Below are 21942 nucleotides of genomic sequence, written 5' to 3' on the forward strand. Positions count from 1 at the left end.
GTCATCGGTTGCATTTCCGAAGCGAGCGAGCCGTGCTGGGTTCCTGGCGCTCTATCTGTATTTGTTTGTCCCCCTTCTGTCTGAGTGCAGTGCATCAGAAGCATTCTCTAAGCCTGCTTCTCACCACCTGGAAGATCCGTACTGAATGCCATTCCATTATCATCATAGCTGGCGAAATCACTGCCCATAATCTCATCCAAACCTTTCCAGTCGACCTCGCGTCCTGGAGTAGTAAAGGTAGGCAGATCGCTGAAATCAAATTCCCTGCTCGGGCTCGTGAAAGGAGCATTACCCAAGTTGTCGGCATCGCTCAACATCTGCGCCAAGTGGCGCGAGAAAGGTGAAACTTGGTTGGAGCCATTGTTGCTACTTCCACTGACCGTGCGACCTCCTGGTGTTCGCTCAAGCCTGCTAGGCGTGGAACGCAGAAAGTATCGACCGGACGAAGGGGAACACATGAAGTCGTTGGCGTTCATATCGGCATTATTCGCCGCATTGGCGCTGGGTGTAAGCGGCTTGCGCTTGCGGCTGCTCTGTGTTGGAGTCTTGAGTAGGTCGGCCGCTAGCGCTTGTTGCTGCGATAGTGGAGTAATGTTGCGCTTGGAGGGTGTCTTGCGAGCTGGCGTCTTAAACACGGCACTCGGCGAGCCCTCAAACAAGTGCGACAAGTCATCGCCTTCCATGAGCGGAGGCGCTTTATTCTCCTGGTCACAAGTAAAGGCCTCAAAGATACTCACATCGGTTTGCTCCGAGATTGCGACGACCTTTCCGACCTTGTCATTGCCAGCTGAAGGCGAAGCGGACTTTGGTCGGGACAAGTCATTGCCACCTTCGAGGCTCTTTGCTTCGCCATCTCTGCGAGGCGATGGGAATATCAGACGCCTGGTAGGATTCGGCGTGAGATCAAGCTCGATTGGGCTTGCTGCTGAGCCCTGAGAGCGGACAGGACTAGACTGAATGGCCCGCATGTACTCAGGGTCACGATGCGCTCTTCGCACGTTGCCATCGTCGCTGGCTGCACGGCGTGGAGGGTCCTGTACACTGTTCGAGCGTGGTCGCGGTTGAGTCGGCTCGGGTTGCTGGACAGGCTGCGGAGCTGGAGCTGCGCGACGTGCGGGAACCATAGGCCGAAAAATGCCGCCTGCTGTGGTATCATCCTGGAACACCGGTTCGCTGTAGAAAGCCTCAGATGGCGGCTCGGCACCGTCTGTGGCATCCTCTGCCCTCTTTTTAGTCTTCCTCGGAACCGACTTGCGTGCCCACTTCTCCGGAGGACGCATGTTGCGGAACTTGTTGAACCACAGTCCACATGGGTTGCACACCACAGTGTCTTCAAAACCTTTGCCAGGCTGCGTCTCCTTTGTCTTCTTCATGGTCTTGCGGATGAGAAATTTCGTGGCCTCTCCTTCGCCGTCCCATTCTGTGACCTCGACGCCTACTGTTTCGCCTTCCCCAGCAACGTAGTCGAGAGGGCCGGGCTTGCCTTCCATGGGCCTCACATACAGCTTTCTCCAGGTCGGCGTTTCGATTGAGCCACAGTGCGAGCAGAATTGAGGCATGATGCCTTTGCTGATTGACTCCTGCAGTCGTCGTTCGATGATTTGACGTCGCGGGGCTCCTGAACCAGACCGAGGTGCTTTCGATCGTCCCTCAGTGTCACTTGGGGCAGGCGAGCCAGCTTCTGACTCGTTGCATGTGTGCGAGCGCTTTAGAGGTTGCCTCTTTGGTTTGGCTGCAGGTTTCGAAGGCAGCGCTAGTGAGCCTCGTCGGGATTGAGATGGCAGTTCGTCGGGGGGCGACATGGCAGATGTCGCACGGGCCGCAGGCTGAGGATGAGATGGAGCTACACCCGAGCGCGGTCGTTGTCTTTGGTTGAAGTCAGCCATCAGTATTCGCAAAGAGCTCGTCTAGCCAATCAACATACCCATTCGCGTTTGACTCAAAATCTGGCACATCACTGCTGAATTGCATGTCCGAGTACGGCACGGGCGTGCCATCAATCGGCGATCCCTCGCTCTTAATGAGAGGTCGTTGGTGGTACTTCCGTGGCTGGTAACGTGCAGCAATGTCAAGATCCTCCGCGTCTGGGCTCCGATCTGCCTCTTGCTCCATGCTCTCCATGATCGATCCACTCATATATCCGCTGTCTGCCATGTGCGATGAGATCGTGGGAAGTCCTGGGCTGCTAGGCTGAGGAACATTGTATCCTGGCACGATAGGAGGAGAGGATGGGATGTCCATGGGTGTGCCTTCGCCATTCATGCTGTTACCAGGTGAGCTGCCTTCTGGGGACGTCATGACATCTGACATCAAGTCTGCTTCGGATATCGCGTCAGAGTCTGCCACAGATGCTTGCCGCAGTGAGCTTCTCGGAGCTATGGACTGCATCCGCTGATTCATTGGTCTGGTGCGCTGGGGCACTGGCGTTGGCACACGAGGTGGTGGCTCGAGGTTACTACCAGGCGCTGCAGGTCGCTTCGCAATCGGTCGGAACATTTGCATCGATGAAGTGGTAGCGGCAGTCACTCTCAAGTCAGACGATCTTGAACCAAAAGAGGATTTGCCACGCCAGTCAGCCTGCACGACCTTCGCACGCTTGCGTGGTTGGCCATCCTCATTGTAGAAGGCATCATTGTCTGCCTGAATTGGCTGCTGTTCAGGAGGTTGGATAGACTGTGGTTGCTGCATGTGGGTGGAAAAGGATTCACTCCGCGTGCTGCCGCGCGAATCGGGCCGGTTGTGTTCCGAGAAAGAAGATGCATTTCCAGAGAAGCTCTGATGACGTAAAGACTCACCACGAGAGCTCGATTTGGAGGCGATCATGGGACTGCCAGCTCGGCTGCCTGGAGCGCTGTGAGAATGAGTCGAAAATGCGGGGTTGTAGGCAAAGCCAGCATCTGTGGGGGTCTGCTGGATCCCTCCGACTCCTGATTGCTGCTGACTGCTCATCTCCCCACTACTCTGTGAACCAATTCCGAAGAAGTCTTCCAGTGAGGCAGCAGCAGAGTTGTCACCCATGGAAGCAACTCCAAAGTCAAAGTACTCGTTCTGTTGAGACTGCGCCTTGTTCACCGGCACATTCCAGGCGTTCGGGTCGAAGCCAGCCGACGTTGCAGGGCTCATGCTGCGGAATGCATCCATATTGTTCGATGCTTGGGCCGGTCTCGCCAACGGCGTCAACTTGAACTTGACTTCAAGCGTTTCCTTGACGCCGTTGTTGAAGAGGGCGATGTTTTTGCAGACGCGTCCGGTGATCATGGTTTTGCTGCTCTCGACGGCAGGGGTGGTGGCGACGAGCAGAGCTGACATCCGCCCTTGGCCGACAACGGGCGCGTCATATTCGCTGTAGTCGTAGGAGTAGACAGAGAAGTCGCCAATTTCCAGTTGGGACACAATCTCGGGCGAAGCGGACACAATGGCGGAAACGCACTGCTTCAACTCGATGACGCCGACTTGTGACTGCTCGTCGATAGCGACGGCGGGGATATTGAGAGTAGTCGGAAGACGTGCCAGACAGGTAGTTTTGGCCTCAGCATCGAAGGTGTACAATATCTTGACACGCATCGGACGCGTTGGTATGTCTGCAAGGTCGAGCGCTCCATCTTCGCCGCTGGAAGCCATGTTCAAGGTTGATGTCGGAGGTCAAGTTGGGTTTGGAAGGTTGGAGGGCCTTTGTAGGCACCTCGCCGGCGGTCTGAGGAGTTCGTCTCGTGCTACAGCATACTGTGGCGGAGGACGTGGGTGTCGGTACACGTTGAGCAGAGCGGATGGCGGCGATGGCGACGTGTCTGACGCGTGAACAGCAGATGCGATGTATCCAAGTCGAAGGTAGACTGATAGAGTAGGCGGCGGAGAAGCGTGTCGACGTGTTGAACGGGTGCAACGGGGCGGTGGTGGGTGGTGGTGGTGAAGAAGAGAGATGCAGTGCGCGTTTGAAGCTCGCAGAGACGCGACTAACTAGGATCGTAGATCGACGTAGCTGGCGGCTGGTAGCCGTTGGCTTGGCACTGCACGTGCACGCGAGTCATGCAGCAACAGGCAACTTTTGCGATCGCTCCCAGTCGACCATCTGAGACAGCATCCACCAACACACATCGCCCAATACCGCAGACATGGCCTCCGGAGCATCAGACCAGAAGATCCAGTGAGAACCACCCAGATTCTGCGCGGCGCGACATGAAGCTGACTTGTGCACAGAGAACTCCTTGCGAAGCCACGCGCCGAGCTCACGTATGACCATCAACACTCCCACTCTTCGCGCACTACTAAACCACAGAACAGAGAATATGAGATTTCCCTCCTCGAGACACACGAGTTCACCTCCGGCCCGCTTTCGCTGCTGCAAACCGCCGTCCGACAACACACCCAGGTTCTGATCTCGTGTCGCAACAACCGAAAATTGCTCGGACGAGTAAAGGCGTTTGACCGCCATTGCAACATGGTGCTGGAGAATGTGAAGGAGATGTGGAGTGAGACACCGCGCACAGCAGATGGCAAGAAAGGACGTGTGGTCAACAAGGACCGCTTCATCAGCAAGATGTTCCTCCGAGGAGACAGTGTCATCCTGGTTCTTCTCAGTTGAGCGGCGTAAAATCATTGGGTCAATCATCAAAGCGAGTTCGTCGATCGTAGTCCGAGGTTGGGACAGAGAGCGCGGAAGAAATGGTGTTCAGGCGCACGGCGTGCAAAGAGTCGCAGGTGTGGATACGCAGGTCATTTGGGGTACGACAATTCATTCCGCGCTTTTGCAAATCGGCCGGCTAATGCGATCTGAAACCGCAGACCGCGATATGACAAATATGAGCGCAGAAGCGACAAGCGAGCAAGTGCTTGCAAGAATGAAAAGCAGCCGCCGCGGCGGGCTATGCATTACGACAAACTATTCTCTTCGTACCATGATTATTGCGCGCATTGCCAATTGATGGCCACAGCTCACTGCATCATAGGGCCTCTGCCAGACCGGACAGAAAGATGGAGAGACCATATGCACCAGGATCGGGCACCTCCTCATAACCACTCCCACCAAGGTACACAGTCCGGCCGAGGCTGGCTTGCATGCCTTTGGTCTTTTTCGAGCCCTCGTCCGCAGCCTGCGCCGCCTTCTTCACATCTCCACTCGAGTTCAGCTCCTCAACAAAAGGCGCCAGAGCATCAACCAACGTCCTGTCACCAGGCTTCGCCGGCGTATACTTCGCGAGACTTTGACTGGCCTCTTGCAGAGCACTTGCCCAAATTTTCGGATCTGCCTGCTTGCTGCCTCCGTTGCCTTGCAGGCGAATTCCGTATGCAAGCGCGTTGAGGAAGATGGCATAAAGCGCACCACTTGTGCCATCCATATCGGTCTCGACCACGCCGATGATCTCGTTCAGCCACAGCGCAGCATCGTTTTGTCCTCCAATCTCGGAAAGCTTCTTCTTGATGCCTTCGGCACCACGCTTCAGGCCGATACCGCAGTCTCCGTCTCCGACCACCGTGTCGTACCGCGTGATCTCCGGCTCTGCCTGGATCAACTTGTCTAATGCCTGACCGAGCACTTTGTTGGCATATGATGCATCGATCTGGATGTTCGAAGGCTGGTTTTCGGCTGTCTTGTCGCGTGCCAGCTCGCGAGTCTCGGTCGGGCGGTTGGTCCAAGTCTTGGAAGTGATAGCAGCAGACCAGCCTGCAGCCTCGGAAGGTGCGTCTAGCAGCTCCAGAATCGACTTTCCGACACCTGTATCGCTGGTCTTCAAAAGTGAAATCGAGAACCCCAGGCCGTTCAGCGATGTCATAAATGTCCCAGCGATGATGCGCACAGGCTTGATACCATAATCACTTTCGAGCTGTTTCACGACTTCGGTTGTGATACCTCCGAGCTCCAGAACGCTCACCGCGCCAAGGTTGTTGATCAACAGCACGGTTTCGTCCGAGCTCGATATCTTGAGAAAGGCGCGATCTTCATCGCTCTGGTCCAGCATGTTCTTAAGCATCAGCTTGATGTTCTCTGGAAGATTGGCAGCAGCGCGCTGGGAACCAGCCTCGTTATGGATACCCATACCCAACTCAATCTCATCACGCTTGAGGTCTTCTTCGTGATCTTCCCTCCCTGGGACGTGGACATGCGCCAAAGAAGATCCCATGGACACGGTGTTATCCGCCACAGCTTGTGCGACTTTATGCACATCTTTCAAGCTCGCACCAGTCGCTGCGAGGGCTCCTGCAATTTTGTGGATGAGGACTGTGCCAGCAATACCTCTCCGCCCAACCTTACCGCCTTTTGATCTCCCAACAGCAACATCGTCGCCCATGACCACCATTTCCACCTCTAGTCCTGCAGCCTTGGCCTTCTCAACAGCCATACCGAAGTTCAACACATCACCCGTATAGTTCATCACCACAACCAGCACGCCTTTGCTCGTTTCTACACGTTGTGAAATGCATCTTCGGACTTGCTCTGCGGAAGGCGAAGCGAAGATTGTGCCTGCGACTGCGCCGCTCAGAAGTCCCGGACCTACAAATGCTGCGAATGAGGGCTCGTGTCCGGATCCTCCACCTGAGATTATGCTGACTTGTGCTGGAGCGGCATCGGGCCTGAGGTATATAACTTTGTTTTCGGCATCGAATGCAGTATTGGGGTTTGTGAGAGTAATGGATTCGAGAGCCGAAGAGACGAGGTGTGTGGGATCGTTGATGAAGTGTTTTGACGACATGTTTGGCGCAATTGTTCACGATTAAAAATAAGGAAGAGTGAGGAACTGAACGAGCGAGAAGCAGCTGTTCGCGACAATATAGCAGCAGTTCGATGGGCCCGATTTCGCGTTCCCTCGCAAGGCAATAAGAAGCGGGGCAGCGCATGATGCATACAAACGACGCGGGGAGCATTGAGCGAGCTCCACCGAACAAGCAAGGATTCAACAGACGGTTCAAACGCCGTCACGAATCTGGGCGTTCTTCAACGAGGGTCTGGAGCCTTTACTGATCTCTTCAGGTCAAAGTTTGGACTATCTCTCTTTTTCTGCTGCTCACGATGTCGGTGAAGGACATCAGACCTGCCAGACTAGGAGGGAAAAAGATGAAGCGAGGTTCCCGCAATGACGGATCAGGAAACCCGAAGCACTATCTTGGCGTTGGAGAGCGTGCGTGGAGGGAGGGTCAGGCACCAACAAGAAAACATGCTGACTCCAACCAATACGCCTCAGCTCAACGGCCTGTCTTTCCTTCACACTAGAACCATTATCACGAGGACGACGGAGAAATCGAGAGCGAACACGATGAGGTTCCCCGCGTTCATCAGCATATCCGCAAATCCGCCCCCAAAATCCTGGGCCAAGCTCGCTACAATTGATTTCCTCGAGAGTTGGCTATCCTCCCCACATGTTCCTTTGGAAGATACCATCCTGTCCACTTCTGCTCCAATGCATGACTGACCCCGGTCTCTGGATCCCATAGACTCTTCTCTTGCAAGTACTTCAACACTGCAAAATCTGCATCACCTTCGGCATCGTACCCAAAGATGCTTTGCACGGTTTCTGGAGCACCCCATAAATTCCACGAGTGTGCGTTTGGATCGGGACCTGTGATTTTCTGATGTGAGTTGAGGTTTCTCACATCTGCCATTGCCGAGGTCTCTTTCACGGCATCGGCAGTGACAGCATCGCGATATGCTGCACGCTCTGGATCAGCCATGTAGATGCTACCCATTACGAATGAAGCTTGCTGCTTGATCCAGACTCGAGGCATGCGCGCTTTCTCATAGATGTCGATCGCTTCTGGCATGGAGATCACTCCGCGTACGACCTCACCGATGACACGACCTAGGAAAGCTCCGTCTTCCATCGAAGTAGCAGCACCTTGTGCGAGATGATTCACCATGGAGTGAGCTGCATCACCCATGAGGACGACATTCTTTTGCGGACTTGACCAAGAATTCAGCGGACCAGTGATCAACAACGGCCAGCGCTTCGAAGTTGGCACAAGTTTCAAAATATTCAAAATCCTCGGATCCAGATCCTTATAGTATTCAACCATCTCCTTCATATCACAATCCTCCTCGACATCCGTCACCGGCTCATCTCGATAATGCGACATCACAGCATTCCAATCCCGTCCAGCAGCAATCGGATACTGAATAATATACCCCTTCTCCAACGACCACACGTCAATATCATTGCCGAACTCCCTCGCCTCTGGGACTTTCTCATAAACATAGTCATAAGGCAACACTGCTCGATATGCAGCATTATTCGTCGGAGCTCTCGGCACAACTTCCGGGAACAAAGTCTTTCGTACCACGGATCTGAGTCCATCACTCCCAATCAACAAATCAAACGAATACTTATTCCCCTTCTCCGTCACGACTTCCACAGGTTCCCCAAGCTCCTTCTCATATTCGATCTTGACAACCCTCTCCCCCACCAAAATCTCCACCCCATGCCTCCTCGCCGCTTCCGCTAATCCCGTATGTAAATGATGTCGATGCACCATCCACCACGGGAAACCAAACTCTCTCACAGTCTTAGGATATAATTCTGTCCTCTGAATGATTTCGCCTTTTGTATTCCGCATATTGATATTTCTGCATTGAACTAAATCGTCGCCGATGATTTTGTCTACGCCGTAACGAATCAAGAGGCGGGAGACATTGGGTGTCATTTGGATCCCGGCGCCGATTTCGCCGAGTTGGGAGGCGGCTTCGAGGATTGTTACGCGACAGGCTCTGTTGGTGGAGTGGGAAATGCTGATTGAGGCCAGCAGGCCGCCGAGGCCGGCGCCTATGAGGCCGATGTGGAGGGGTTGGGGAGGTTCTTGCATTTTTTGTTAGGAGATGAAGGGGATGTGAAGATTTTATTCAAGTTCTGCCAATTTGGAGATTCTTTTGAGAAAGCGTATAGCTGATGAGATGCAATGCAGAGCTTCCTGATGAGCAAGACATATAATTGCACCTTTCCCCGCAGTATCACCGGCAATTCGCATGTTGTTCCTGCATTAGCTTGGAGCTGTGTTCCGGGGCTTTGGAGCTGTGCTACTCACGCACGAGCGCGTTGCTCTCATTCAATCCACGAGATTTACCAAAGACTCTCTACAATCCGACCCGCTGCCAAGCTATGAAGCTGTAGACAGTTCCTTAAAAGGCCTCGACAGGACTGCAGCGAACCGCTATTGCCAGACTTGGAATCTCGTTGCCTCTCAGGTCAGCGTGTCTTGCGTATAGGTGAATGCTATCGTCTGCTACACGAATATCAAGTTTCGGACTGGTATACGACCGGAATCTCCGTCAAGCAGCAGGGATCTTCCTGGTACTTCCGGGCAAAGAAAGCTTGTGAGCAAACATGCTTTTCCATGGAACGAGGTTTAAGTTTCAGAGGGTTCTTCCCGACCAGGGAGATTGCTTGATATAGTATGGTGTTGCGTAATGAGGGGACTTCATCTGAGGACCTTCCAGACTTACGGTGGTGAAGTGGTCTTGTGCTACTGCGAAGAAGCAAGTTCGGGACAGGACAGATTGTCGGTTTGGCTATGGCAGCCACCTCGTATGAACCGGAATCAGCCCTAACTGCCGGTTCTTCCGTTCCGGCAGTAGTATATAGAGCTAGCTCGTTCGCTACCTTCTATAGAATTAGACATCTTTATTATACCGACTTTGACACTTGATCGAATACCCTCTATAGAGGAGCCTACCTATACTAATTAGTATAAGTTCTTTATTAATTCTTACGCAAATTAGCTAGCTAGAAGAGCGTAATTAGGAAGAGATTAAATCTACGTATAGTATCGTTAGGACCTTAATTAACCTCTAATTACGGCTAATTCTTAGCAAAACTATAACTAATATAGTATCTTAGTCGTATAGCTACTAAAGAGGACGCTAAAACCTATATCCTTTAGATTAATTTAATATCTATAGTACGAAGTATTAACTATATAAAAGAGGATTATCTACGTATAGTATCGTTAGGACCTCTAAGTAGCTACTACTATACTATACGTATATATATAGTAATAACGATACTATAATAATATTAGAACTACTAGAGAAGCTATAGAAGTTTAGTAATTTAATCGATACTAGTAACTAGAAGTATACCGAACTAGATAATTAAGTAACGCCGGAAGTTATCTATAATTAGATCGTATACTTCCTTAATAACCTTACCTTTTATTATAATAGAGTACTATTTAAAGAAGCTATAGATACTTTTAGCTATCTTACTAGTAAGTAATAGAAGGTAACCGATAGGTAATTACTCCGCGAACTAATTAATACGCTATACTACTAAGGAGTTCTCGTTTTAATTGCTAAATAAACTCTAGTAATACGTATTAGATAGGCGCTAGAACTAGAAGAATACTAACTCTAGCTAGAAGACGAGGTAAAGTAATAACGTAATACTCTTAGCTTTTATAAACGATTAATTTATAGCTCTTAGCGAGCTACTAAACTATAATAGTCTCGCTAATATAAGGAGCAATTAGCCTCGAGATAAGCGACTAGTTTACTAGTACTAAAGCTAGCGACGATAGTAATACTAGTACTACTAGTAAGCGGCGATACGATTAACTCTAAGAACCTACTAGAATAACTAGTTCTTAGAAGCTAAGAACTAATTCTACTACCGACTAGTAACTCTATCTATATCTCTTAGAACGAATACTCTAGCTAGAACTAAAACTCTACTAGTAATCTAAAACAAACTACTATAATTCTAGAGTTTAATAAAAGCAAGGCTACGATAAACCTTAATAAGCTTTATACTAATTAGAAGAAGTATTCCGGAGCTAAATACGAGATACTAGTAACCTATCTAATTTAGTTTAATAAGCGCTATAACTAGCTACGTATACCGCTATTAAGCTATAAGAATATTATATATACTATACTTACTAGAAAGATAGAGGAACTATAGAAGCGACGGATTATACCTACCTCTATAATCTTTAATTAAGTATACTAACTAATCTAAGACACCTTCGAAATATATAACCTAAAGCTAGAATACTAAGTAGAATAGTAGAATACTACTCTAACTAAAGTTTATAGTAATAACTCTAATAAGATACTAATTTAGTATTTCTAAACTATATATAATAACCTAATAACTATTAAGCCTAGACTACTAATCTTACTCTAGTATAATACTAACGTAATAAACTAGCTTATTCTTACTTACTAAGATAGGCCGGAGTATTAAGTAGTATTACTAGGTAACTACGAGTTATTAGAGGCTCTAATTACTACTATACGAACGTCTATTACTACCTAGTTAAATATTAATAAAGTATAATCGTCTAACTAGTTTATTACTAATAGGCGATATAGAAGGAATACTAGTAACTCTTATAGTAACCGAAGATAATAGAATAACTACTAGTAATAATAACTATAGAAGAAGTACTTTATCTATAATAAACTAGGTTATTAGTTAAGTAATTATATATACTAAGAACGTAATAAGGCACGAGAATAGTTTACTAAGGATAATTAAGTATACTACTAGTACCTCCTTAATTATAAGAGTAAAGGATTACCTAATAGCAACGACGATTCTAACTAATTAGATAGCTAATAATTCCTTATAGAGTTTAGTACTATTATACCGGAAACTACTAAAATAATACTTTTAGTACTATTAGATAATTCCGATTACTATACCTTTACTCTATACGATCTATTTACTATATTCGCTACGGTTCTAATTAAGCAAATCTTTATAGCTAACTACTATTTAAGCGCTATATTCTAAGGTATCTTATCTAATACCGGAGCCTCCGAGGTATCTACTACTAGAATTAATTAGATTAAGGCTCTATAGCGATTAAGGCCTAAAATTAAGCTTAACTAGTCGATATAAAGTGCTTACTATATTAAATTCGGAGCTAGTAACGCCTCCTTCTTAGAATCTATTATTATACTAATACTATTTAGAGATATTTAGTTCGAGGCTATTCTAACCGATATACCGTTCCTCTAGTATATATAAGATATAGATAAGCTTAATATTATACTTAATAACTAGAAGAACTTACTAATCTAAGACGAATATAAGGTTACTATACCTATTATTCGTAAATAGAGTTACTCTTAGCTATTACTCGACGAATATACCTATCTAGCTATATATAACCTCTCTAAGAGCGAGTTAAGAACGCTATACCGCCGATTCGGCTACCTCTCTATTAATAAGCTAGCCGCCGTACTAGACCGAATTAGTACTAAATACGATAAGTATACTCTCTAGCGTATTACTAAGCACTATAGGTTATACTAATTCTATAGATAAGTACCTAGGCGATTTAAATTTACTTTCTATAACGATAATATTAACTTTAATATAGAGGTTATCGTTAATATTATATACCTCGGATAGCCTAAACGACTAGTTCTATATATCGTTAATATAGCTACTACTTTCTAAGCTATACGATTCCTACCTAATATAACTACTAAGGCAGTTTAGAATACCTTACGTATCTACTAGATTAATATCTATTAAGGGCTACTAGAACGTATTATCTACGACGCTAGTACTAACTTCTATACGGACGAATTCTAGTAGTATATAGCAGCTATAGATATTACTACTAAAGAGGTACCTATAGAGGTATATAATAGTATTAGTAAGGTCGAACGATACTACGTACTACTACGACGAGCGTTCGATATTATTAAATCGGAAACTAACCTTCCGAACGATATAGTACTATAAATAGTAGTTAAGGCTATTAATAATACTACTAGACCTCGAGGTTTAGTACTAACCTTACTAGTATTCGGTACCTATCTACGACTACTATTAATAAGTATACTAATACTAGATATTAAATAACGAGCTCTCGCTATCTATAAGGCTATAGCTAAACTTAAACGCCTTTAATTAAACCGATTAATACGCGACGCTCTAAATACTCGTAATAGCTCTAATTTACTTATAGTAAAGAAACTACTACTAGGGGATAAAGTACTTATTTAGCGTAAATTAGGTTAATAGACTAGCCCTTACCTACTAAACTATATTAAGGACGAAAACTATACTATAGAACTACCTAGTAGACTAATACGATTTAGAATTACCTTAGTTAAGCTATACCTAAGTAACGATAATAAGATAGAAGTAGAGGCTTATAACTCCGAATATAATTAACCGGAACTTAATAATAATAATAGCGATTACGAGCTAGAACTACTAGTAGTACTACGGAAACGTAGAAGGCTAAAAGAGTTAAAGAATAAGCTAAAATAGCTAGTAGAGGCTATAGTTAATACTAAGGAATAGCGTACTATAGACGAATTAATTAGATTAAGAACTACTAAGGTTATTACTAAACTAGGTCGTCTATTTAAAGTATTAACTAAAGTAGAGATTAAAGGCCTAATTAATAGAGTTATTATATTTAAACCTTACGACTACTAGAGGTATAGTAACTACCGACTATTTAAATTATATATAGTCTATAAGGTTAAGAAGTAGAGTAATAGATAACTCTACGAGAAATTAAGGCTTATTATTTAAGGATATAACGACTATAATAAGGAAACGATTCTAATATAGTTACCGATAATCTAGCAAGTATTATAGCGAGTAATTATTAGCCTAGCTACGAGTCTAATTAAGTAAGGTTTTACGCTAGAATTACGCGATATTAGCTAAGTATATACCTAGTTAACTACCGAACTAAACCGAGTCGTTTTAGCGTTATTACTTAAAGAACTAGAACGCGACTACTATAGAATAATTATAAGAGTTATTCTACCGCTCTATAGACTAGTAGAGTTAGGTACGTATTAGTTTAATACGTATAGCTATAAATAGGCTCCTCTATAGAGAGTATTCGATTAAGTATTAAAGTCGGTATAATAAAGATATCTAATTCTATAGAAGGTAGCGAACGAGCTAGCTCTATATACTACTACTAGAATAGAAGAACTAGTAGTTAGAGCTAATTCTAGTTTATACGAGATAGCTACTATAGCTAAACCGATACTAGTAATCTCTCTTTCTTATATAAATCGTTTAGAACCTAGTTAGTTTACCTTTTAACCTATCCTTAGACGTTATATAATATCGTTCCTTAATTAATAAGCGTTATTAATACCTTATTTAGTATTAATTTAGTTATAGAGTTAGTAGAGTTAGTAGTACTATTAATCTAGCGTACCTTATTATAAGAGTAGAATATAGTAATATATTAAGCGCTCCTAGACTCCTCGTCTAGAGATATTAAGAATAATTCTTACCTTTTAGTTTATATACGTTCTATATACTTTTATCCTACGCTAAGTATAAGTAGTACTAGCTATTATACCTTAACGCCTAATAAGCTACGCCTCTCGAGCTATATACTCCTAGCTCTTATAACTATCTCCTTTCTCTAATAGAGCTACTTTAGCTCGTAGAGGAGACTATATATTTCTATCGTCTTAGTATAGTATCTAGTATATTCGTACTACTTCTTATATACGTAAATATTAAGTCGAGCCTTAGTTCGTAGCTAGTTGCTATATAGTAACTCTCTATAGTAATAGGCTTATTAATAGTACGTACTATCGGCGCTCGCGCTATAAGGCGCTAGTATACTATAAATTCGTTATATACTCTTCGTATATTTTCTCTATTAACTATCTATATTTAGTAAGCTCTTTATATCTAACTCGTACTATATACTTAACTATCTAGTACTTCCCTCGTACGCGACTTATAAGTAATATACCTCCTAGGAGAGCTACTACTACTCCTACCGCTCCGGCTACTAACTATCTCTTTTATATAGTAGACGATCTACCGAAGATAGAGGACGACGACTACTAGCGCTACCTCCTATACCTTATAGACTATAAGTCGCGCAGTTCGTATACGTATCGTATACTTCGAGTCTACTAACTCCTTATACCTAGCTATCGAGCCGCGCTATAATAGCGATATAAAGCTTAGCTAGTAGCTAAACTATATTCGCTATAGTAAGTCTAACTATAAGTATATCTATATTACTAATCCTAACCTTATAAAGTAGGCGTAGCGCGCGCGCTACTACTACTACTTACTATATATAAGTAGGCGCGCTATACGCTACTAGTAGCTCCTCTACTACCTCGATAATATAGACAAGGCTATCGCCGCTACTTTTAAGCGCTTATAGAGTAACTCGGGTAAGTCCGCTAGTATCTTTTCTATACCGAAGAAAGCTAGCAAGGCGCTAGCTACTAGTATACTCTCTACTAACGAGCTTATAGCGACGAGTATAGGCCTTGCTATCTAGCGTAGTATATTCGAGCTAGAGTACGAGGTATATCTTATATCCTACTAGTCGCTTACTTATCTCGTATAGTACTAATTCGTATAATAGAAGCTCTATCTACTTAGTACCTCTAGCGAGGCTCTAGACCTCGCTATTGCCTCTATCTACCTCGGCTAGTCTACTTAGGATAAAGGAGAGCTCTCTAAGCTCGAGGAGAATAATAAGAAGAAGAGTAAAAAGAAGGGCGATAAAGCTATAAATATAGATAGCGAGTAGCCTATAGGCCTCGTACTCTTCCTCTACTAGGCCCTTATAGTACTCTTACGTCTTGCCGGCTCTAGGCTATATACTTCTATTACGCGTAGTATATACTATACCTACGAGTACTATAAATAAATATCTTCTCTCCTCTTATAACGTCTTAGTTTTCTAAGTTCTTATATCTTAGCGGTTCTCGTATCTTAGTAATACTTAGTATTTAGAATTCTTAGAATTTTCTACTATTCTACTAACTACTAGTATTACTATTTCTTCTATAGTTTCGCTTTATATATAGACTACTTAGTTTCGCGTTATACCTCGAATACGTTAAGTATCTTATAATCTCTAATATATTCTACTAGCTTCTAGGTATTATATTCCTCTAGCTACTTATACTATCGAACTAGGTACTTCTTTACGCCTTTCTCTACGTAGCTTTCTAGTATTCTCTCGACTTCCTATTTGCTTTACTCGTCTATAAGTAGTAGGCTAGTATTCTACGTCTCGCCGCTTCGCTAGAGTTCTAAGAGAAATATATAGAAGATATTATAAATCTGCGAGCTAGTTAGTAGAGCTAGATAGTACGCCTACTTTCCGACTATATTAATAACTTTAAATAGTCTAGCGAATTTATCTACTAGCTTCTTTAATAGTACCTTTAGCCGGAGGTTCTTTATAGATAATAGGACTAAGTCGCTAACCTTAAATTCTATTAGCTAGTACTTCTAATTAAAGTACTTAGCCTAAGATTCGCTTACTTATTACTAGCGCTTAGTTAGCTCTTTATAGTTCCGCTTTAACCTCTCTATAGTATCCTTTACTACTAGTATCTCTCTCTAAAGAAGCGCGTTCCGAGCTTTGCTTATATCTCTCTTACGTATTTCTATAGAAAGGTCTAGGTTAAACTCGTATACTACTCGAAATAGCGATATCTTAAGTATAGTATTCGCGCTATTATTATATACGAATTCTACTAATAATAGAATAGACGCCTAGTCGTCCTATCGCTCGCTATAATAGATACGTAGGTACTACTTAAGCGTCTAGTTTATGCGCTCGGTTTAACTATTAGTCTATAGGTAGAATATAGTACTTAGCCTATATTTTATATACGTCTTATAGTAGAAGTCTAACTAGAACTAGCTAGTAAAGACTAAGCCTCTATCGCTTATAATACTAGCTAGTACGCTACGTAGTTATATTACCTCGTTAAGTAGGATATCTATAAGCTCTATACTAGTATAGCGCTTTATCGTTCGGACGAAAGTTACTATCTTCGAGTAATAATCTATAATTATAAAAATTACGTCGAAGATATAGCCGTTCTACTTACTAGATAGAAGATCTGTAATAAAGTCTATAGATAAATCCTTCTAAGAATAGTTAGGTAGTAGGAGTATAGCTATCTCGCTATAGAAGCGATAGCGCTTCGCTTTTACTTTCTAATAGCTACTATACTACTCGATATACTACCTTATATCGTTACTAACCTCCGGCTACTAGTACTTCTGCTTAACTAACTCTACTATCTTGTTTTTACTAAAATAGCTCGCTAGGATATCGTCGTAGTATATATAGATTACCTACGTCTATAATACTAGGTCGTTCGGTAGATATAGAGCCTCTTCTCGGTATATATAGCTATCCTTAATAGTATATTTCTCGCTCGCTATACCTTCGTATTCGGCCTACTCGTATAGTGCTTTTATTTTCGGATCGAGCTATACTAATATAGCGGTATACCTAATAATTATATCCGAAACGTTAGCTTATAGCTACTCTTACGTAGTAATAGCGCTAGCGACTTATAAGAGTAGAGTAAAGCTAAACAGACGAACCGAATAGTTAACTACTACTATAATATATCTACTATTAGGTAGCGCTACCCCCCTACTCTTAACTACTACTATAACTATCTTTAGAATATCTAACTAAGCCTAGTAAGTAGCTTTTATATAGGTAATAACTAGGCCGCTTATAGGTATAGTACTCTATATCTAGAGTTTCTACTATAGTAATAGTAGGAGGTTACTTATTTTCTTTGCCTCTTATATATAGTCGCTACGTCTAGATAGTATGTCGGCTAGGTTAAGCTTACTAGCTCGATAGCTAATAGTAAAATTAAAGAGAGCGAGGAATATCGCCTACTTTACTTATCTATCTATTAACTACTTAATATCTATAAATCTCTTAAGGTTAGCGTAATTAATAAGTATCTTAACCTTATACGTAGCGCCTTCGAGATATAGTCGCTATACCTTAAATATCTTAACTACTACGAGTAGTTCCTTATTATAAACCTTATAGTTATATTTAGCGTTAATTATCTATAAGGAGTAGAATGTAGCAATATATTAAGCGCCCCTAGACTCCCTATCTAGAGATATTAAGAATAATTCTTGCCTTCTTAGTTTGTATACGTTCTGCGTACTTTTGTCCTACGCTAAGTATAAGCGGTACTAGCCGTTATGTCTTAATACCTAATAAGCTACGCCTCTCGAGCTATATACCGCTAGCTCTTATAACTATCTCCTCCCTCTAATAGAGCTGCTTTAGCTCGGAGAGGAGACTATATATCTCCGTCGTCTTAGTATAGCATCCGGTGCGTTCGTACTACTTCTTACGTATATAAATATTAAGTCGAGCCTTAGTTCGTAGCTAGTTGCTATATAGCAACCCTCCGTAGCAACGGGCTTATTAATAGTACGTACTATCGGCGCTCGCGCTATAAGGCGCCGGTATACTATAAATTCGTCGTATACTCTTTATATGTTTTCTCTATTAACTATTTATATTTAGTAAGCTCTACGTATCCGACTCGTACTATATACTTAACTATCTAGTACTTCCCTCGTATACGACCCGCAAGCAATATGCCTCCTAGGAGAGCTACCGCCGCTCCTGCCGCCCCGGCCGCTAACTACGACCCTCGTACGGTAGAAGACCTACCGAAGGTAGAGGATAACGACTACTAGCGCTACCTCCTATACCTCGTAGATTATAAGTCGCGCGGTTCGTATACGTGTCGTATACTTCGAGTCTACTAACTTCTTATACCTAGCCGTCGAGCCGCGCTATAATAGCGATATAAAGCTCGGCTAGTAGCTAAACTATATTCGCTATACTAGGTCTAACTATAAGTATGTCCGTATTACTAATGCCGACCTTATAAAGTAGGCGTAGCGCGCGCGCTACTACCGCCGCCTACTACGTACGAGTACGCGCGCCGTACGCTACTAGTAGCTCCGCCGACGCCTCGATAATATAGGCGAGGCTATCGCCGCTACCCTTAAGCGCCTATAGAGCAACTCGGGCAAGTCCGCCGGTATCTTCTCTACGCCGAAGAAGGCTAGCGAGGCGCTAGCTACTAGTATACTCTCTACTAACGAGCTCGCGGCGATAAGTATAGGCCTCGCTATCTAGCGTAGTATATTCGAGCTAGAGTACGAGGTATGTCTTATATCCTACTAGTCGCTTGCTTATACCGTATAGTACTAATTCGTATAATAGAAGCTCCGCTTGCTTAGCGCCTCTAGCGAGGCTCTAGACCTTGCCGTCGCCTCCGCCTACTCCGGCTAGTCTACTTAGGACGAGGGAGAGCTCTCCGAGCTCGAGGCAGATAATAAGAAGAAGAGTAAGGAGGAGGATAATAATATAGACTTAGGCGTAGGCGGCGAGTAGCCTACGGACCTCGCGCTCCTCTTCTACTAGGCTCTTGCGGCACTTTTACGTCTCGCCGGCCCTAGGCTATATACTTCTATTACGCGCAGTATACGCTATACCTACGGGTGCTATAAATAAATGCCTTCTCTCCTCTCGTAACGTCTTAGTTTTCCAAATTCTCGTGTCTTAGTAATACTTATATCTTAGCGAGGCTTAGCGTTTAGAATTCTTAGAATTCTCCGCTATTCTACTAACTACTAGTATTACTATTTCTTCCGCAGTTTCGCCTTATATATAGGCTACTTAGTTTCGCGTTACGCCTCGAATACGTTAAGTGCCTCGTAATCTCCGATATATTCTACCGGCTCCTAGGTATCGTATTCCTCCGGCTACTTACGCTATCGAACTAGGTACTTCCTTACGCCTTTCTCTACGCGGCTTTCTAGTATCCTCTCGACTTCCTATTCGCCTTACTCGTCTACGAGTAGTAGGCTAGCATCCTACGTATCGCCGCCTCGCTAGAGTTTTAAGAGGGATACGTAGAAGATATTATAAATCTGCGAGCTAGTTAGTAGGGCTAGGTAGTACGCCTACTTTCCGACTACGTTAATAACCTTAAATAGTCTAGCGAATTTGTCCGCTAGCTTCTTCGATAGTACCTTTAACCGGAGGTTCTTTATAGATAATAGGACTAAGTCGCTAACCTTAAATTCTATCGGCTAGTACTTCTAATTAAAGTACTTAGCCTAAGATTCGCTTGCTTATTACTAGCGCTTAGTTAGCTCTTTATAGTTCCGCTTTAACCTCTCTATAGTATCCTTCGCTACTAGTACCTCTCCCTAAAGAAGCGCGTCTCGAGCTTCGTCTACGTCCCTCTTATACGTTTCTATAGAAAGGTCTAGATTAAACCTATATACTACTCGAAATAGCGATATCTTAAGCGTAGTATTCGCGCTATTATTATACGCGAATTCCGCTAACGATAGGATAGATACCTAGTCGTCCTATCGCTCGCCGTAATAGATACGTAGGTACTACTTAAGCGTCTAGTTTGCGCGCTTAGTTTGACCGTTAGTCTACGGGTAGAATATAGTGCTTAGCCTACGTTTAATATACGTCTCGTAGCAGAAGTCTAACTAGAACTAGCTAGTAAAGACTAAGCCTCTATCGCTTACGATACTAGCTAGTACGCTACGTAGTCGTATTACCTCGTTAAGTAGGATGTCCGTAAGCTCTACGCTAGTATAGCGCTTTATCGTTCGGACGAAAGTTACTATCTTTAAGTAACGATCTACGATTACGAGGATCGCGTCGAAGATATAGCCGTTCTACTTACTAGGTAGAAGATCTATAATAAAGTCTATAGATAAATCCTTCTAAAGATAGTTAGGCAACGGGAGCGTAGCTATCTCGCTATAGGGGCGATAGCGCCTCGCTTTTGCCTTCTAATAGCTACTATACTACTCGACGTACTGCTTTACGTCGTTGCTAACCTCCGGCTACTAGTACTTCTGCTTAACTAACTCTACTGTCTTATTCTTACTAAAATAGCCCGCTAGGACATCGTCGTAGTATATACGGATTACCTACGTCCGTAATACTAGGTCGTTCGGCAGGTATAGAGCCTCTCCCTAGTATATATAGCTATCCTTAACGGTATATTTCTCGCTCGCTACGCCTTCGCGTTCGGCCTGCTCGTATAGTGCTTTTGCTTTCGGATCGAGCTATACTAATATAGCGGTATACCTAACAATTATATCCGAGACGTTAGCGTACGGCTGCTCTTACGTAGTAATAGCGCTAGCGACTCGCAAGAGCAGAGCAAAGCTAAACGGACGAACCGAACGGTTAGCCGCCGCCGTAATATACCTACTATTAGGCAACGCTACCCCGCCGCTCTTAGCCGCCGCTATAACTACCTTTAGAGTGTCTAACTAAGCCTAGTAAGTAGCTTTTATACGGGCAACAACTAGGCCGCTTGCGGGTATAGTACTCTATACCTAGAGTTTCTGCTATAGTAATAGTAGGAGGTTGCTTATCTCCTTCGCCTCTCGTACGTAGTCGCTACGTCTAGATAGCGTATCGGCTAAGTTAAGCTTGCTAGCTCGATAGCTAATAGTAAAATTAAAGAGGGCGAGGAATGTCGCCTACCTTACTTATCTACCCGTTAGCTACTTAACGCCTATAAACCCCTTAAGGTTAGCGTAATTAATAAGTACCTTAACCTTATACGTAGCGCCTTCGAAGTATAGTCGCTACGCCTTAAATACCTTAACTACTACGAGTAGTTCCTTATCGTAAACCTCGTAGTTATATTTAGCGTTAATTATCTTCTATAAGAAGAAGGCAATTAGATGCTATTCCGCTTCGAATAGTTAGCTTAGGATACCGGCTACTACGAAGTCGGAAGCGTCGGTTTCGACTCGTAGGCGTAGCGTAGGGTTAAAGTATCTTAGTAGTAGTATAGTCTAAAATCGATTCTTTAGCTTATAGAACGCCTGCTCCTTAGCTACTTCCTACTTAATTAGCCCTAGCTTCTTTCTATTCTTTATACCCTTTAATAGCGCTATTAAAGGTGCTATAATCCTCGAATATCCGAAGATAAATCGACGGTAGAAGTTCGCGAATCTAAGGAAGGATTAAACCTCTATTAGCGTAGTTAGAGTTAGCTACGAGGCGATTGCGGCTACCCTACTTAGGTCTATCGCTACGCTACCGGTAGTTACTACGAATCTAAGGAAGTCGACCTTTTTCTAGAAGAACTTATACTTAGAACGCTATACGTAGAGTCTAAACTTGCGGAGCCTC

At 44.0% G+C, this 21942-nt stretch overlaps 4 protein-coding genes across 4 annotated transcripts; 1 reads left to right on the plus strand and 3 right to left on the minus strand.

Annotated features, from left to right (window-relative positions):
* Positions 1–107: 107 nt before the first annotated feature.
* On the minus strand, positions 108–3621 carry RHO25_004067 (uncharacterized protein; the record flags this gene model as incomplete). The annotated part of the gene is made up of 2 exons (XM_023594998.2): positions 108–1866; positions 1925–3621. 2 exons carry the CDS (start codon positions 3619–3621, stop codon positions 108–110), a joined length of 3456 nt encoding a protein of 1151 aa, XP_023456814.1.
* Positions 3622–4112: 491 nt separating this feature from the next.
* On the plus strand, positions 4113–4582 carry SMD2 (mRNA splicing protein; the record flags this gene model as incomplete). The annotated part of the gene is made up of 2 exons (XM_023594999.1): positions 4113–4144; positions 4198–4582. The coding sequence occupies 2 exons, from the start codon at positions 4113–4115 to the stop codon at positions 4580–4582; spliced, it is 417 nt and encodes a 138-aa protein (XP_023456748.1).
* Positions 4583–4940: 358 nt separating this feature from the next.
* On the minus strand, positions 4941–6689 carry RHO25_004069 (uncharacterized protein; the record flags this gene model as incomplete). The annotated part of the gene is made up of 1 exon (XM_023595000.2): positions 4941–6689. One exon carries the CDS (start codon positions 6687–6689, stop codon positions 4941–4943), a length of 1749 nt encoding a protein of 582 aa, XP_023456812.1.
* Positions 6690–7314: 625 nt separating this feature from the next.
* RHO25_004070 (uncharacterized protein) lies at positions 7315–8790 on the minus strand (the record flags this gene model as incomplete). Its single annotated transcript, XM_023595001.2, has 1 exon — positions 7315–8790. One exon carries the CDS (start codon positions 8788–8790, stop codon positions 7315–7317), a length of 1476 nt encoding a protein of 491 aa, XP_023456746.1.
* Between the last annotated feature and the right edge of the window lie 13152 nt (positions 8791–21942).

The sequence above is a fragment of the Cercospora beticola genome, chromosome 3 (genome assembly GCF_033473495.1).
Source record: "Cercospora beticola chromosome 3, complete sequence".
NCBI classification, from domain to species: Eukaryota; Fungi; Ascomycota; class Dothideomycetes; order Mycosphaerellales; family Mycosphaerellaceae; genus Cercospora; species Cercospora beticola.